The following is an 18,674-nucleotide window of genomic DNA, read 5'->3' as shown; positions in this document are numbered from 1 at the left end:
AAAGAAATCATTCCATAAGGGTTCTAAAACAAACAACAAAGATACTTAAAATAAGCAGTATTGAAGTATCAACCCAGGAATTAAACCAAAAACAGCACCACCAACAAAAATAGAAATGATAAGACACCTAACCAAAGAGCAAACCCAGACTTCCAGCTCACCAAAAGCAAATTATGGGGGAGACGAAGTCGAAAAATTTGATAATCCACCACCTGGACACCCTGAACTGATAGCACAGGAAATAACAAAACAGATAAAAAAGGCTCTAGAAAAATTCAAAACAGAAATAATTTTCCAGAGATGGTGAGCAGAATGATTAGAGACTCTAGAACAGAAACAGATAACAAAAGATGAGCTCGGGACCATGATGGAAGCCATGAATGCCCAGCATAGGAAAGAAATAGAAACCATGAATGCCCAACATAGGAAAGAAATGGAATCCATGAAACAGATTCAATCACATATCCAAAAGATTAAAAACTCTATTGAAGGTATTCACAGCAGTATGAGCCAATGTGAAGACAGAATATCAGATACAGAAGTCAGGATTGCAGTTAGTGACCATGAAAAGAGAGATCTCTTAAAGGTAGCAAGGGACCATGAAAAATCAATCCAGTAGCTGCTAGATGATGCAAAGAAGAATAACATAATACTGATAGAAGACCCAAAAAACTTTGCCAAAAGACTTCTAGACTTAATTGACAGATTAAGTAGAGTAGCAGGATATAAGGTCAAACTAAAAAATCAGTAGACTTCTTGTACACAAATAACAGACTCACTAAGAAATTGAGGAAACAATTCTTTTCACAATAGCATTCAAAACAATGAAATATCTAGGAATCAGTCTAACAAAGAAAGCAAGAGACCTCTACATTGAAAAACTACAGCACCCTGAAAAAAGAGATCTAAGAGGATATAAGAAAATGGAAAGACATCCCTTGTTTGTGGGTAGGAAGAACCAAAATACTGAAAATGGCCATACTTCCAAAACTGCTAGATAGATTCAGTGCAATCCCAATTGAAATCCAAACATTATATTTCACAGAACTAGAGAGAACAATCCAAAAATTCACTTGGAACCAGAAGTGACCTAGAAGAGGAAGCAAAAGCAACAGAGACATGATAGAGTGTATCACAATCCACATCTTGAAACTATATTACAAAGCTACTGTGATAAAAACAGGATGGAACTGGCAAATAAACAGACCCGAGGATCTTTGGAATAGATTAGAAGATGTAGAAACAACTCCAGACATACTGAGCTGCCTCATCTTTGACAAAGGAGCCAACCATCCTCAGTGGAGGAAAGATAGCCTCTTTAATAATGGTGTTGAAAAAAATGTATTTCGATCTGCCAAAGATTAAAACTAGACCTGTATCTTCCATCATGCACTAAATTAAAATCAAAGTGGATTAAAGATCTAAATATTAAAGCATAACATTAGATCTGCTGGAAGATAAGTCAGAACTCTTGCAGACATGGCCTACAAAAAGACTTTATGAACAAAAACTCAGTAGCACAGGAACTAGCACAAAGAAACAACAACTGGGATCTCATTTTATTAAAATGAGATGTGCACTGCAAGAGAAACCACCAACAGAGCTAAGAGACAACCTACAAGTTGGGAAAAAATTTTTATCAGCTGTTCCTCAGACAAAGGACTCCTATCTAGAATATATCAAGAACTTAAAAAAAATGAGACCCCCCCAAATATAAAGTTCCAATTCAAAAATGGGCATCTGAAATGAACAGACATTTCTCAGACAAAGAGGTAAAAGCAGCAAAAAAACATATGAAAAATGTTCAACATCACTGGTCATTCAAGAGATGCAGATGAAAACAGCACTGAAACTCCACCTCACCCCACAAAGAATGGCTGCTACCAAGAAATCAACCAGTAACAAATGATGGCTGGGATGTGGGAGAAAAGGAACTATTCCTCATTGTTGGTGGGAGTGCAGACTGTTGCAACCACTGTGGAAATCAGTAAGGAGATAACTCAAAAAACTAGGAATAGAGGTCCATTTGATCCAGCTATTTTCCTGCTGGGTATCTTCCCAAAAGAATCATACCACAGCAATATATTCGCATCCATGTTTATAGCAACACAGTTTTTAATAGCTAAAGCTTGGAAACAGCCCATTTGCCCATTAACTGGAGACTGGAAAAGAAGATTTTTTTAAAAATATATAAAATGGAGTACTACTCAGCCATAAAAACCAAGCAACTAGAGACATTTATAGCTAAATGGATGCACATTGAAGCCATACTCTTAAGTGAAATAAATAGGACACATGTGTAAATACCAAATAGTTTCTCTGGTGTGAGAAACTAAAAATGTAAGTAAAGATCAAAGTATATAATTGATAATGTGAAATAGGAAGAGAAGGTCTAAATGTGGTAGGGGATGTGGGAGGGGTAGGAGAAAGGAATCAATGGGGAAAAAATAAGAACCAAGATACACCGTGTAAAGGTACAAGTTCCCAATGATGAATGTAACTGTGTTGTCTACCTAAAATGTACCAATAAACTTAATGGAAAAAAAAAACCCTAGGAAATTCATATTGGAATGTTTCAGAGGTTAGAGCTATGGGTAGAAAAACAGCATACCACAGCCAGAAATTTCATATGAAATCTTTTATTAAAACTGAGTCTTTGTAACATATTTAAAATGTCATGTTTCACAATCAAATATTCAAGAAAAAAAATCTCTATGCAATTATTGGCACATAAATTTAAGAACATAATTAAAGTTAAGCTAAATGTTTATCAATATAGATATATATCTATTTCTATAATATAATAGACCTATATATCTATATTAATATGTCATATAATAGATCCATATAGATTGATAGATAGATATAGCTCCAAATTCATGTCAATGACCTGGAATACCTGAGTCTTCAAGTTGTTGGTTTTCCAGATAGTGTGAAATATTTTCCATCCAGTTTACAATGGGCACAGCTGATTCAGAAAGCATAACTTTGGTTCAAAGATGCTGTCTCCCAAAAATCAAACAGTAGTCCTCAATTGGATTAAAGTTTATCTTCAGAGTCTTCTTCTAAGTGAAGGTCAGTCTGTGTTGTAAGGAATGATTCCCATGTAGCAAGGCACTGAAGAATGGAAAGATACCATGCAGGCAACAGTTTACTTCGGTGTAAGAATTAATAAATCCTGACATATCTGTTCCTACCACAAGCTGTCTCCTTCCTCTCTCCCATCAGCTTGCCAGAATCACTGTCATTGCCTACATATTTTAATTCTTAATGAGTGATGCTATTACCAAATAAAAGGAAAACATATCAAAGGGTTAAAAGATTAACATAGATTATCAGAAGTAACTCACTATCTCACCATCATGAAAGAAAATAAGGCTCAATGGAAATGAGTGAAAGATGGACCAGTTCAGATCTAAGGAGGGAGGGATTATGCATTCAGACAGGGGTAACAATGCATGCAGGGCTGAGGCAGATGTAAAACCCACTATGTCAAATGTGAGTTTGGGATTTAACTTCTGAGATAGTTTCTTTAACTATAAATTAGGTTAATGACATTACTTACCACTAAGGCAAAGTGTAAAAACTAAATTTATATAATCTGTAAAAATTTCTATGCAGATGCCTAGCACAAAAGTAAGTCCCGGAAAAATTAGCAAGCATTGTATTATGATAGTCTTTCAGGGTTTTGGTTATTGATGTTTAAAATATTAAAGAATTAAAATAACAAAACAAAGAGTTACACTTAATACACCAACAAAAGAAATAAATTATGCAAAATTATCTATTAATTCAATAAAAGGCAGGGAGAAGAAAATGAAAATAGTGAATGTATGGGACAAATAAAAAATAACAGCAAGATAATACACTCAGACCTAATCATATCATAATAAATTTAAATGTTTAAAGCATAAACACTCCAATACAAGATGTAGACTGTCCAGTGAATAAAAATGGGCCCCATCTCTATTTTATTTAATTTATTATAAATATTTTAAATATAAGGACATAAGATAGTTATAATCAGAAGGACATGTAATATATCAAAAGAAAAGCTGGATATTATTAATATCAGATAAAATATATTTCAAGCAAAGATCGTTATCAAAGATAGGTAATGATTTCATAATTATAAAAGGGCTAATTCATCTATATAACATAATTCGAAATGTTTATCATGTCAAGAGATTTAAAATCAATGAAACAAAAACTGACAGAAAGATATGAAGAATGACAAACACACATCAACAGCTGATTTTGCCCTTTCATTTTGATGGAATATGGGGAGAGAAAAATAACCATATGTTATTTAAGCCACATTATTATTCAGATTGACCTGATACTTATAAAACAAAAACATAATATACCTTTTCCTTCATGTGTACAAATAACATTTACCAAAGCAGATCATATTCTGGGCCATACAAGAATTCTTAATAAATTTTTAAATGATTCAAGCCCTATGAAGTTGTTCTCTGAATATAATTGAATTAAATAAGTAATCAGTAATAGAAAGATACATGGAAAATCCATAAATATATGAAATCTAAACACACACACACACAAAAATAACCTTCTGCATCAAAGAAGAAATGAAAAGAGAAATTGTAAAGCATTTTTGAAGTGAATGAAAATGAAAACCTAGCACATTAAAAAGTTTGGTATATCATTAAAGGCCACTATAGTAATATAGAGAGAAACATAGCAGTAACTAGAAAAAAGGACTCAAATCAATGCCTTTTGATGTCTACTTTGAAAGCTAATATGACAACAATAACAAAACCCAAATATATTAAACTCAAAGTAAGCAGAATGGGGGAAAAAACAGTAAAGATCAGAGTGAAAATCAATGAAACAAAGAATAAAGAAGAATTAATAAAACTAAATGTTGGATCTCTGAGATTAATAAGACTGATAAATTTTTACCCACACAGATCATGAAAAAGAAAGATTATACATATTATCAAGAGAAAAGAATAAAAGCGGTAACATCAGCTCAGATTCTATTGAAGGAAGAAAGAAAACACCGTGGAGAATGCTAGGCCTATATGTTTGACAACACAAATGGACTAATTCCTCAAAAGACAAAAATGATCAAAACTCACTGCAGAAGAAACAGATAACCCAAGTGAATTTGAGTTTACAGTTTAATATTTTCCCAAGACAACTCTAGGCCCAGAAATCTTCCTTGGTGAATCCTATGAAATATAGAAAGAAATGCTACTTACTCTATACAAACTTTTCCAGAAAACTGAAGGCACAAGAAAAAGCATTCTGACTTACCAAAACCAAAGACATTACAAGAGAAGAAAACTATAAACCAATTTTATAAATAAACAGAGATGCATAGCTCTAAACAAAATTTTAGCAAAGAAAAGCCAGACATCTATATATAAACAATTATATCTTTACCAAATGGGTTTCTCTCAGAATGCAAAGTTATATACATTCATGCTCAAATAGCAATCGATAGAGCTTTGTTAAGTACAAGGTCATCTCAGTAAGACACCCACAAAGCTTTTGCCACATTCCAATGTCTATTCTTTACTTTATTTATTTATTTATTTATTTATTTATTTTTTGGTACCGGAGATCGAATTCAGGTCCTTGCGCTTGCGAGGCAGGCCACCGAACCGCTGAGCTAAATCCCCGGCTATTCTTTATTTTTAAAATATCAGTAAATTAGTCACAGAACATCTATTCACTAAGGAAGAACACCTACAGAAAATCTACAGTTCACATTGAATAAAAACATAAAATGTATCTGAAACAGACAAGAAGCACATGACTCATTTCTCCTCTGCCAGATGGAGCAGGGTATGGCTTAGCCACACCTGTTTTCCATCTGCCCTATCCATTCTCTCTGTTCCCCCTTTTACCCCAGTAGACTGGGACATTGTGCTTCAGTGTTTTCGCTGGCTATCTGGCTACCAAACTACCATTTTCTACTCCAACCTGAGTGCAGCTTTTCGCCGCACATCTCCTGCCACTTCAGATCATACTACCGCATTTATAAAGGAGAACACAGCGTGGAGTGACTAGGATCAGGAAAGGAGGGATCTAGGCACTCACTAGTATACTCAGTAGTCACAGAAAGCCTTCGACAGAAGTCCCTGGTTTCAGCCCTGTCCTTCACTCGTGCAGGGCTACAAGCTGCTATATAATCAGCACTCTCCAGTGACTTCTCAGCTTTTAGTCCAGGAGCTGGTCCCTATGCTACAGGACAGGCCCTGTTAATTCAAAGACTCGCTTTGGTATTCCTATAAATCTGCTCATGGTTCTATTTCTTGGGTAGTGTGGGCTCCATAAATCCTGTAAGTCATTTTGGGATATTTATCCTATGGAGTGTGAACAGAGCAGTTGTTTCCAAAGAAAAAGAAAAACTACTTAGAGTTATTGATACCAGAGAGCTCCAGAGTCCACAGCCAATGAAGACCAGCAGCAGAAATGAGCAGCTGGTAGAGTCAACCTATAGTGTCCCGCACAAACTGGCATTGGACAGTGACTGCCAGGAATAACTGTGACCAGAAGCTGGCTGTGTCAACTGTTGGCCCCCAGCATTACCTAGTGTCATTCGGTGACATCAGGGACTGCTAGCAGAGCTGCACTTTGCTGATTTACCACATCTGAACCAGGCACAAGAACCTGAGGTTGACTGGCAACATTAGTTGTTATTAGTACTTTATTATATTCTTTTTCAATGCCAAGAGAAAAAGAAATACTCATTTTTATAAATACTCAAAATCACCAAACTTCAAGCATAAAAAGAGAACGAAATATAAAAACATCAAGATATAACTCGAAAATCTATCCACAATGCTTGAAAATCAAAGCAAACTTTTAAGTGGGATCAAGGGGCTGAGGGAGGGCAGGACTATAATTCACATTTGGGAAGGCCACCTGTTACACTGTAAATCATCCTTCAGCTGGAGCTCTCTGGTCTCTTCTCTTCAAATCCATACATAATCTAGTACCTGTTAACCCTGCAGGGCAGCCCAATGCAATTACTACTCTCACAAGATTTCACATCTTTTTGATAACTGCCAAACTATTATTTAAATGAACTTATGAATATCCTGAAGGTAAAATTCAAAATGAAATTCTGAACTGTCTTCTCTGTTTAGAATTCCTGTCAAATCAGTGATCAAAATTGCACCAAAGATATCATTATTCTTCCAGTGAACACTCTTCTATCATTGTCAATCCTGCTTCAACCATGCTACTTCAAGAAAGGCTAAAAGATTTCAGTAGTCATCCATGCCAATCAGTATTATGAATTAACATTTTTCTTTTAAGCAATTTTAAAAATTGACAGTGAAATATAGTAAAAATAGACAAATTAGCTATCTTCACACTAAAGGCAGAAGAAAGACTCATGTATTTTGAAATGCTGAATATTAGTGAAAATTAGCATAGGATAACAACAGAAATAACATTAACACTGCTGAGCACTCATATGAATACTTGGTCAGGCAGTGTAATGGTTGCTTTATATATCACTTTCTTTCTTTTTTTTTTTTATTGAGTTTATTGGTACATTTAGGGATACAGTACAGTTACATTCATTGTTGGGATCATGTACCTTTACATGGCAAGTCTTGATTCTCATTTTTTTCCCCTTACCTCTGCCCTCCCTTCACCCCCTCCTCCCCTCCCCATCTACAAACACTTTATTTTCATCTTTTCATTCTCTCACATTTTTTTCTTTTCCCTTTTTGTTCTTCCCCTACGTATCACACCTTCCCTACACCTTTAGCTCCTTTCCTCCCATTTCTAAATGTCAGTAATCTTATTAGAATCTTATGCATTGTTGCAGAATATTCACACCAGGGAAACTATTTGGTATTTACACATGTGGGACTTATTTATTTCACTTAGGAGTATATCTTCAATATGTATCCATTTTCCTATGAATGAATCTATTCTCTCGCTCTTTATGGCTGAGTAATATTCCATTTTATAGAAAAACCACAACTTCTTTATCCAGTTTCCAACGGATGGGCAAATAGGTTGTTTCCAAGATTTAGCTATTACAAACTGTGCCGCTATAAACATGGGTGCACATACTTCTCTGTGATATGATTCTTTTAGTTCTCTTGGAAAGATACCCAACAGAGGGATGGCTGGGTCAAATGGAACCTCCAGTCCAAGCTCTTTGAGGTATCTCCATATTGATTTCCATAGTGGTTGCACTAGTCTGCACTCCCACCAACAATGGAGGAGGGTTCCTTTCTCCCCACAACCCCGCCAACATTTGTTATTGTGTGATTTCTTGATAGCAGCCATTCTTTGTGGGGTGAGGTGGAATCTCAGTGTTGTTTTCATCTGCATCTCTCGAATGACCAGTGATGTGGAACATTTTTTCATATATTTTCTTGCTGCTTTCACTTCTTTGTATGAGAAATGTCTGTTCATTTCGGATGCCCATTTTTGGATCGGGTCTTTATATTTGGGGGGACTGATTGTTTTGAGTTCTTTATATATCCTTGATAATAGTCCTTTGTCTGAGGTACAGCTGGTAAAAATTTTTTCCCACATTGTAGATTGTCTCTTAGTTCTGCTAATGGTTTCTTTTGAAGTACAGAAGCTTTTTAGTAAGATGAGATCCCAGTTGTTGATTCTTTCTGCTAGTTCCCGTGCTACTGAGGATTTGTTCATAAAGTCTTTTCCTATACCAATGTCTTCCAGAGTTCTGCCTAACTTACTTTCCAGCAAGTTTAATGTTTCTGTTTTAATATTTAGATCTTTAATCCATTTGGATTTTAATTTAGTGCATGGCGAAAGATAAGGGTCTAATTTTAATCTGTGACAGGTTGATATCCAGTTTTTCCAACACCATTTATTAAAGAGGCTATCTTTCCTCCACTGAGGATGGTGAGCTCCTTTGTCGAAGATGAGGTAGCTGAGTACATCTGCATTTGTTTTTGTGTCTTCCAGTCTGTTCCATTGATCCTCAGGCCTATTTCTTTGCCAGTACCATGCTGATTTTATCACAGTGGCTTTGTAGTATAGTTTCAAATTGGGAATTGTTACACCTGGTGCCATGTGACTGTTGCCTATAATGGCTTTTGCTATTCTAGGTCTCTTGTGGTTCCAAATGAATTTTTGGATTCTTTTTTCTAGTTCTGTGAAATATAGTGTTGGAATTTCAATTGGCATTGCATTGAATGTATATAGCAGTTTCGGTAGTATGGCCATTTTCACTATGTTGATTCTTCCTACCCAGGAGCAGGGGATATCTTTCCATTTTTTTATATCCTCTTCGATTTCTTTTTTCAGAGTGCTGTAGTTTTCAGTGTAGAGATCTTTTGTTTCTTTTGTTAGATTGATTCCTAGATACTTCATTTTTTTGGATGCTATTGTAAAAGGAATTTTTTCCCTTATTTCTCTTTCTGTCTGTCTGTTATTTGTGTATAGAAAGGCTATTGATTTTTGGGTATTCACCTTGTATCCAGATACTTTACTGAATCTGTCAATTAAGTCTAGAAGTTTTTTGGTGGAGTTTTTTGGATCTTCAATGTAGAGTATCATATCATCAGCAAATAATGATAGTTTAACTTCTTCCTTTCCTATCTTTATTGCTTTAATTTCTTTCTCTTGTCTAATTGCTGTGGCTAATGTTTCCAGAACTATATTGAAGAGAAGTGGCGATAGTGGGCATCCTTGTCTTGTTCCTGATTTTAACATGAAGGTTTTCAGTTTTTGGCCATTCAATATGATGTTGGCTGATGGTTTTTCATAAATAGCCTTTATTAAATTGAGGTATAGACCATCTATTCCAATTTTTTGCAGGGTTTTTATCATGAATGGGTGTTGAATTTTATCAAATGCTTTTTCTGCATCTATTGAGAGGATCATATGGTTTTTGTCCTTGACTTTGTTAATATAATGTATTACATTCACTGACTTTCGTATGTTGAACCACCCTTGCATCTCTGGAATAAATCCGACTTGGTCATGATGGATGATCTTCTTAATAATCCTCTGTATTCTGTTTGCTAGTATCTTATTAAGGATTTTTGCATCTATATTCATTAAGGAGATTGGTCTGTAGTTCTCCTTTTTGGTTGTATCTTTCTCTGGTTTGGGAATCAGAGTGATACTTGCTTCCAGGAATGAATTTGGAAGTATAGCTTCTCTTTCAATTTCATTGAAAAGTTTGAAGAGTAATGGTAGTAGTTCTTCTCTAAATGTCTTGTAAAATTCAGCAGTGAATCCATCAGGGCCTGGGCTTTTCTTTGTTGGTAAGTTTTTAATTACATTTTCAATTTCACTGATTGTGATTGGGGTGTTTAAAATGTTTTTATCTTCTTCGTTCAACTTTGGTAATTCATAAGTATCTAGAAATCTGTCCATTTCTTCTGTGTTTTCCATTTTATTAGAGTACAGGTTCTCAAAGTAGGTGTTCATGATCCTCTGGATTTCTTTCGGATCTGTTGTGACTTCGCCTTTTTCATTCCTAATTGCATGGATCTGAGCCTTTTCTTTCCTTTTTTTGATAAGATTAGCTAAGGGTTTGTCAATTTTATTTATTCTTTCAAAAAACCAGCTCTTTGTTTCATTTATTTTTTGTATCGTTTTCTTAATTTCAATTGCATTGATTTCTGCTCGGATCTTTATAATTTCCTCTCTTGTTCGAGCTTTGGGTTTTTCTTGCTCTTGTTTTTCTAGGAGTCTAAGTTTCATCGTTAAGTTGTTTATTTGAGCCCGCTCTGTTTTCCTAGTGTGGGCATTCAATGTTATGAATTTTCCACGTAGAACTGCTTTCATTGTGTCCCAAAGATTCCTGTATGTTGTATTGGCATTCTCATTTATTTGTAAAAACTGTCTAATTTCTTCTTTAATTTCCTCTGTAATCCATTGATTGTTTAGGAGAGTGTTGTTCAGTTTCCATGTGCTTGTGAAGTTTCTATAGTTTCTTGTGCTATTGATGTCTAGTTTGATTGCACTATGATCTGATAATAAACAGGGGATGACTTCAATTTTTTTGCATTTATTTAGACCTGTTTTGTGAGCCAGTATGTGGTCTATTTTGGAGAATGATCCATGTGCAGCCGAAAAGAATGTATATTCTGGTTTTTGGGGGTGGAATACTCTATAAACATCTATTAAGTCCATGTATATATCACTTTCTTTAAATCTCACAATGACAATTATAAATTCCATTTTGCCAATGAGAAAGCTGAAGCTGAAATGTTTAAGTACATTTATGATATTGTAACTTTCATAAGTGGTGTAGCCAGTTTTTATTCATCAATCAATAAAAAAAAGAAGCAATCTCCAGAATTACCACTGGGGTACATTTAATAAGTCACTGGCCCATAGGACAAGATACCTTTCCTTTACTTAGCAGGGAAATTTTGGAAAGAGAGGTGGGTAAGAGAATGTATGACCACAGTGGTAGTCGGGTGATTAATTTTTAGGAGAGTATTTACAAGAGCTAGATGTAGGGTAATTCCCTACACAGCTCTTAGAAATTCTTCATTTCCAGGAGCACATATATCTTTTGAAGATGATTAAGTCAACACATGCCAGGAATATGGCAAATGCTCAGTAAACACAGATGACTTCATAGAATGTCCTGAATTACCAATGCTAAAATGTGGGTCTTCATACAAATTAATTTATGTTGCTTTCTAAACTTACAGATGCTAAGTTTTGCTGTAAAAGCCTGTTCCCCAATCAGGTTGATAATTAATAAGTTTTCTAGCCTATAAATCTAAGGATTTGACCTTGAGCTATGGAGCTCCTGGGGCTACCAGATCTCTTTTTGAATCTTAGTAGATTTTTTTTTTTTACTAAATAAGCAGGCATTTATTTAACTGACCTATCAATTTAATATTAATATGCCTTAACTGATATCCTGTAAATATATCAAGTTAATGTATATAAATACTAACAATAGATAATTTAAAACATTGCTTAATTCTCCTTATTCTCTTAAATATTTTTAAGTATGAAAACCCATACTAAAAAGCCAAGAAATGGATTTATACCATACAGTTAAACAATTTAGTTTAGTAAACATCTACTGTGCTGAACACTGTGTAAAGTAAACAAAGGGGCTGGGGATTTAGCTCAGTGGTTCCGCTGCCTGCCTTGCAAGCGCAAGGACCCAAGTTCGATCCCCAGTACTAATAAATAAATAAATAAAATAAAAATAAAAATAAACAAAGAATCAACTTGACAAAAAAATCTGAAAACCTAGTATGAGATCTGATTGTATTTTAAAATTAGTTTTTGAAAGTGATTATATTAATTTAGATATGCATTGATGTTGTCAGTTATTTTCTCATTTTTAAATCATTACAATCAATGAAAGTAATTACCATTTGTCGAAATCAGAGTGACAACTGAAAATACCCAGTGCCACTGCTGACCTGATCTTGAATGGTGCCAAGAAGCTCAATCCAGTTGTAATTCTCATACTATCATAGAAAAATCAACAATAGGAGTTTGCCTTTCATTTGAACAAGGTCTTGTCATTTTCCATTCATGTGATTTTATTTGATATAACACTCCTATTAAAATCAGGTCAATCCATGTTAATATAGAAAATTGTCTTTCAGAATATAGTATAATGTTTCTTTCAGTGTTCCATATAAAACTTGTGACCCTGCTTCTCTCTGCATGTAAACTTAGCCAATAAATGCCCTGAATACACCATTAGCCAGGATTCAGGGGTGCATGGAAAGCAAGTTTTTCACAAATCCTTGGGAACTGAGAATCCAGTGTATGTGTCCCCCAGGCAGCTCTAATGGGTAGCAAAAGGGCAAGTCCTGCAGCTTCTCTGTGAGAACAGAACTCTGGAAGAGCATGCACAGCATCCGGGGAGGGGTCATAGCTGAGGACACATCCAACAGGAACAAAGCCTTCTGCTCCTGCACGTGGGCTCAGCACCTTCTCAATACAGAGATGGGATATTTAGAAAATTCAGCTTTAATTTCAAAGCCAACTTTTCACTTTGAAAATAAATCTCTTGCTTCCTTACCAAAGGTAGTGATGACATTTTGCCACTAGAAAAGGTAAACATTTCCTCAGTTCTTTTAAGCAGGCAATAATCCCACAAGCAGATGTGATCAAGTTTTCTTACAGAAACATTGTTACCATGGATAGAGATATAATATAGTACCCCATGAATGCTTCCACATTTAATAATACAGTATTTTCTCAAGTTTGTGGGATATGAGGACATTCTGTCACCCAGCATGACATCAGGCAAATCTCTTTACTGCTCTAGCCTCGTTTGTTAATCCCTGTAGGGAATAAAGGGCTTGAGCTATGTGTGTTCACTAAGCCTCCTAGAATTAAAATAGAAGGTTTCCAGAGGTTAATGTGACAGCAAGCTGGTAAATTAGACACATAACAAATGGAAAAACATGTTTCATCCTGAGTGCCTTAACTCAATATGGCATGTGGAAAGCCAAAAAATTTTACCTGCTTCCAAATATTTGGAATTTAAGGGATAATTATCATTGCACATAGTATCCAAAGAAAAGATTCATAAATATATGAAGAGTATTTTCAGTCAGAAGTACAGCTGCTATTACTACTAGCTGCCTACATTTTTTGAATGCTTACTCTGCGCCAGACACTGAGTTAAGTACCTTTCTTCCATTTATTTCGCAGCTTCGAAATCTACTTTCTACACTAGCAATTTCAGGTGCAAGTAAGATTAGTGCTAAAGATAGGCTAGTTGGGACTCCAGGAAAGACACTTACAAACATGGAGGCTTATAAACAATTTAGATTTGGTGACTCACTGGGAATATTAAACTTTGTTTCTAAGCTTTTTTCCTTCATTTTCATATATTCTGCTATATACAAACACATCTACAAGTATATTTTAATACTTAGGCAAATCTATGACAAGACAAGCAACATTACCTTCAGCACTTTATAAGTAAGGATAGTGAGGCTCCTTAAAATAAAGTCCTCAAGGGCTGGGGATTTAGCTCAGTGGTTCCGTCGCCTGCCTCGCAAGCACAAGGACCTGAGTTCGATCCCTGGTACCAAATAAATAGATAAATAAATGCCCTCAAGTCACTATGCTCAAAGTTACAAGTTGTACCATTCCAAAGCCCATGCTCTTAGCCACTCTGTGAAAATGTCAACATAATCACTGTATCTTCACAAGTAATGGTCCAACTATTCATGAAATGGCTACTAGAAAATTTAGATCCACCCAAATTGTCACAAAATTCAAAACAAAATATGAACTATTTATCTTGATGCTAATAGACAAAATTTCTAGGAATTTGCCTAAAACAATAACTGTGATACTTTAAAATACGGCAGAAGCCACAGAATGCAATGATACATACATGTAATCCCAGCTTCTCCAGAGACTAAGGAAGGAGGCTCACAAACTCAAGGGCAGCCTGGGCAATTTAGCAAGACTTCCTATCTCAAAATGAAAAAATAAAAAGGGCTGAGGATTTAACTCAGTAGTATAATATTTACCTACCATATGAAAGGGCCCTGAATTCAATCCCCGGTACTGAAAACAAAACTGAAAACCAAGAGAAAAGCTAAACTTTATCATATATTTCTTGTAAAAATCAGATGTTATTGTGCTTCTACAAGTATATCTCAGAGAGTGACAAAATAATTGTATCTTTCTCTCAAAAAACCAACAGTGGGAATGTAACTGAGTAACCCCTAAGTATTTCAATGTTGTCTCAGGTGGCATTATCTACATTTGAGGAAAGACTGAAGCTCAGTAATTATTTCTTCACTAGGTCAACATCATTACAAAATTATTTAACATCCGCAAAAGTTAGTCTCCCTTAAAATGAGGGCAATAGGGTGTGTGACATTTTACTAACTGCTTATCACCTAAACTTAAAATCTGAAACACGAAAGAAAACTTTCAATAGCTGCGTATTTTCAAATTCTGTAATATAATCAAATAAATTAGTGATGATACTGCCAGAGAAAAGTAACTTCTATTATTTTGGAATAGCTCAAAAGTATTCATTGAATTTCATTTTTAGAGAAGTCTAAATTCAGCTTCCAAGAAATCATCTGCCAATTTATAATTTTAGAAATATATATAGCTTTAAAAGAACATGATTTGCATATTATTCTTCTAAAATTATTTCTACATAGCTCTGAAGCATGTGATAAGTGTATACTTGTAAATGCTACAAAAACCTAAAAGACTGCGAGAGAATGCAAAAGGACTCATTAGCTACAAACGCCATCTTGTGGTCTGTTTATTTATTATTCTATCTTATTCTACAGATATCTGACTTAAAATGTGTTAAAGATGGAAGAGACCGTGGGTATAACTTATTCTAAACTGGGGATGCAAAAGGTTTAATATATTGTAAATATTTATAGGAAAAATTAATTAAAAACCTAAATGTGAATTCATATTTTAAGTCACTTTTTCTATACCCTATCATTGCAAGATAATTAGCTGAAGTTTATCCAGTGTGCTAATAGACATTTAAAACATCAAGCTTGTGTCTTTGTTCAGCCATATACTGAAACTGCAATAAACTACAAAAAAGAACATATTCACATTTGGATTACCAGAACATATATTAAAGCACTACTCTATGATATCAGCTTGAACACATTTTAAAACATCACGTGTTCTAATTTTAATCTCTTAAAGAACTGTGAGGAGTTGATGAATGAAGCAAGGTAGGGGCAGAGGCAAAAAGTATTAACTTTATTTGACAGATTAGCAAATAGGTACAGAAAGGAAATGATTCAGATTTTACAATTAACTAGTGGCACTGTGATATCTAACTCTAATGCTTTCCATTGGTAAACTCACCTTTTCTATTCAAGACAGTGAATCCTACGGTGTACTGTGCATTTTAAGTCATCTCTTCCTTTCCTAATCTTTAAGAAAGGAGAAACCTACAATAAAAATACTAAACACTTATAAGAGGTACCATTGTTATGGGGAAGCATAAACTATACTTATATTTATACTTTGATTATCCAATTTAGAATAAAAATTATCATTTAATCTCAATTATAAATTGCCCTAAAGTTTAGTTTATAATTCTTTCTCCTTTCTTACCCCAGATTCCTGGTAACAACCTGCCAACCTGAAAATTTCCTCATATCTATGGTAGCTCGTCTCCAAGTATACTTTCTCCATCACTACTCACAGTCAACCAACCAATAATAGATGACCTCCAAAGGCAGTTCAAAAGGTTTTAAAATACAAATTTATCTCTTGATGGCTTTAGACCTGTAATCAGTGATAGATCCTATCCTCTGAGCATAACAATGCAATTTTTTACAATAAAGTCTCACTAGTAGTTCAGCCTAGCCTCTAACTCACTATGCGGCTCAGGCTGGCCTTGAACTTGTGGCAATCTTCCTGCCTCCACCTTCCAAGTTCTATGCGTGCACCTTCGTACCCACCCCTAAGAATACAAAGTCTTATGATCCTAAGATTACACGAAGTTATTCCATACCTGACCTTTCTCTTCTATTAATCTCTGGATTTTATTTGAAAGATGAGCTGATATAGCTCAGCTCATCAAAAAAATTTATTTCCATTATATAAATGATACAAAGGATGACAATATTAATCATTAATGATTTTTTATTAGAAAAAAGTGAAAGCTCATAAATGTGCAATACGTTGCCAATTAATGAACTAAAATTACTAAAAGTTGGTATTTCACTTTTGATGAAGATGACCACACTTAAATTAATTGGACGGTTCATAGAGAAGTAGTGTGATATGGCCTCAGTTTCCTAATCTAGAAATTCAGGGTTCCAATATTGCTGTTAGTGGATAAGAGAGTAAATAATATAGGCACAAGGATGTAATGGATTGGAAAATTTAACTGGTATAAAAATGGTTAGGCTGAGTAAATCTCTAAGCCTTTTAGCCTCTCAGGCAGGTATGTTTGCTTTGCAATAAATCTCATCTGCACATAATGTTCAGAATTTCTTCAATCCTGGGGTGTATATTACAGTTCTCAGACATTCTTCACATAGTGCCTAAAATACTGACTTATTTTCTCCAAAGGACTCTTTTTAACAACACCAGTAAATTTGTCTTCCTGGATACTGAACTTCAGTGCAAGCTTTAGCAATTCTTAGGAAGGAGGACTAAAAAGAAAAGCATAATATGGAAGGCCTTCTCCTGGTAAACTCTTAATTATTACAGCCAACTTTGTTTTTATGACAAGGAAAGGTGCCTCTTACTAAGGCAAACTACCCCTTACTTGGATTTGGCCTAGGAGATAGCTACTGTATTTAGAAACATCTTTTTGTTTTTTTAATTCCTTAATTTTCTTGGTACATTTTAGGTAAAAAATGTGCTGACACTCATTATTGGGAATTTTTACCTTAATGTAATATATCTTCGTTATTTTTTTCCCCATTCCCCTGCTCTCCCTTCAATCTCTTCATCCCTCTCTATTTACAAAGACTTTGTTTCCATTTTTCCCTTTTCATATATTTATTTCATTCCCTTTTTTCCTTTCCCCTACCCCTCGCATTTCCCCTTCTCCTTTGGACCTGTTCTTCCTACTTCACGTTAACTATTATACATTTTGATCCTTATTTACACTTTTACTTTCTCACCCCAGAGTAATTATTCAGTGTCTACATGCGTGTTCTATTTATTTCACTTAAGTAGAAATAACAAATAAACATGAAAAAATGTTCAGCATCTCTGGTCATTCAAGAGATGCCAATGAAAACAACTGCTGAGATTCCACCTCTCCCAGAAAGAATAGCCACTATCAAGAAATCAACCAATAACAAATGCTGGCAGGGTTGTGGGGAGAAACAAATCCTTCCCCACTGTTGGTGGGAGTGCAGACTGGTTCAACCACTGTGGAAATCAGTAAGATACCTCAAAAATCTAGGGGTAGAGGTCCCATTTGACCCAGCTATTCCCCTCCTGGTTATCTTCCCAAAAGAATTAAAAGAATCATACCACAGTGATATATGCGCAACCACATTCATGGCAGCACAGTTTGTAATAACTAAAACTTGGAAACAGCCCAATTGTCCAAAAGCTACAGACTGGATGAAGAAAATGTGTGTGTGTGTGTGTGTGTGTGTGTGTGTGTGTGTGGTTTGTTTTAATAAAATGGAGTGCTACTCAGCCATAAAGAATTAGAAACTAGAGACATTTGGATGCACATCGAGGCCATACTTTCAGAAAAATCTTATAATTCAATATAAATTATGTATTATGTCTCTGTCCCATGATTTCTTTTTAAGACAAGTTCTCACTGTGTAGTTCAGGCTGGTCTTGAACTCACTATGTACCCCAGACTCACCTCGAGACAATCCTCCTGCCCCAGCCTCCCAAGTGCTGGGATTACAGGTGTCCAACTGTTCTAAGATCTTAAAGGAAAACTCCAGCACTACCTGCTATTCTTTAGGTTCAGAACCATGTTAAGCCTCTCTATTTCTATAATTCCTCTACCACTTCCATTTTTTTGTCTCCAAGATAGGCTGTTCACAAAGAGGGGAGTGGCATTAGTTGTTTGTGAATGGTGTGCATCAAAATTACAGAGGAGGTTAACAACTTTGAACACAGGTGCCATTGTTTCAGTATCCTCACCATATTGGAACTAAATTTAACATTCAGAAAAAACAAACTGGCCTGCCTAAGTGGAAAAATATGTCAGTCTTGCCTCCAGGAGTCAGCTGAGAACAAAGGGCTTCAGCTTTCAG

At 35.1% G+C, this 18,674-nt stretch overlaps 1 protein-coding gene across 2 annotated transcripts in view; it reads right to left on the bottom strand.

Moving 5' to 3' along the window:
- Positions 1 to 2,672: 2,672 nt before the first annotated feature.
- Positions 2,673 to 18,674, bottom strand: part of Snx7 (sorting nexin 7) — a 79,328-nt gene continuing 63,326 nt past the window's right edge. Inside the window, exon 10 of one of the 2 annotated variants that reach the window (XM_033758294.1) lies at positions 2,673 to 3,117. In XM_033758294.1, the coding sequence (XP_033614185.1) occupies positions 3,040 to 3,117 (78 nt within the window). In that variant the 3' untranslated portion in view covers positions 2,673 to 3,039. The remainder of the gene's footprint in view (positions 3,118 to 18,674) is intronic. The other variant, XM_010639919.3, reaches the window with a different exon arrangement.

Source organism: Fukomys damarensis, unplaced genomic scaffold (assembly GCF_012274545.1).
Source record: "Fukomys damarensis isolate Sample0158 unplaced genomic scaffold, DMR_v1.0_HiC HiC_scaffold_33, whole genome shotgun sequence".
Lineage (NCBI taxonomy): Eukaryota > Metazoa > Chordata > Mammalia > Rodentia > Bathyergidae > Fukomys > Fukomys damarensis.
This window is presented reverse-complemented; position numbering and strand designations above follow the sequence as displayed.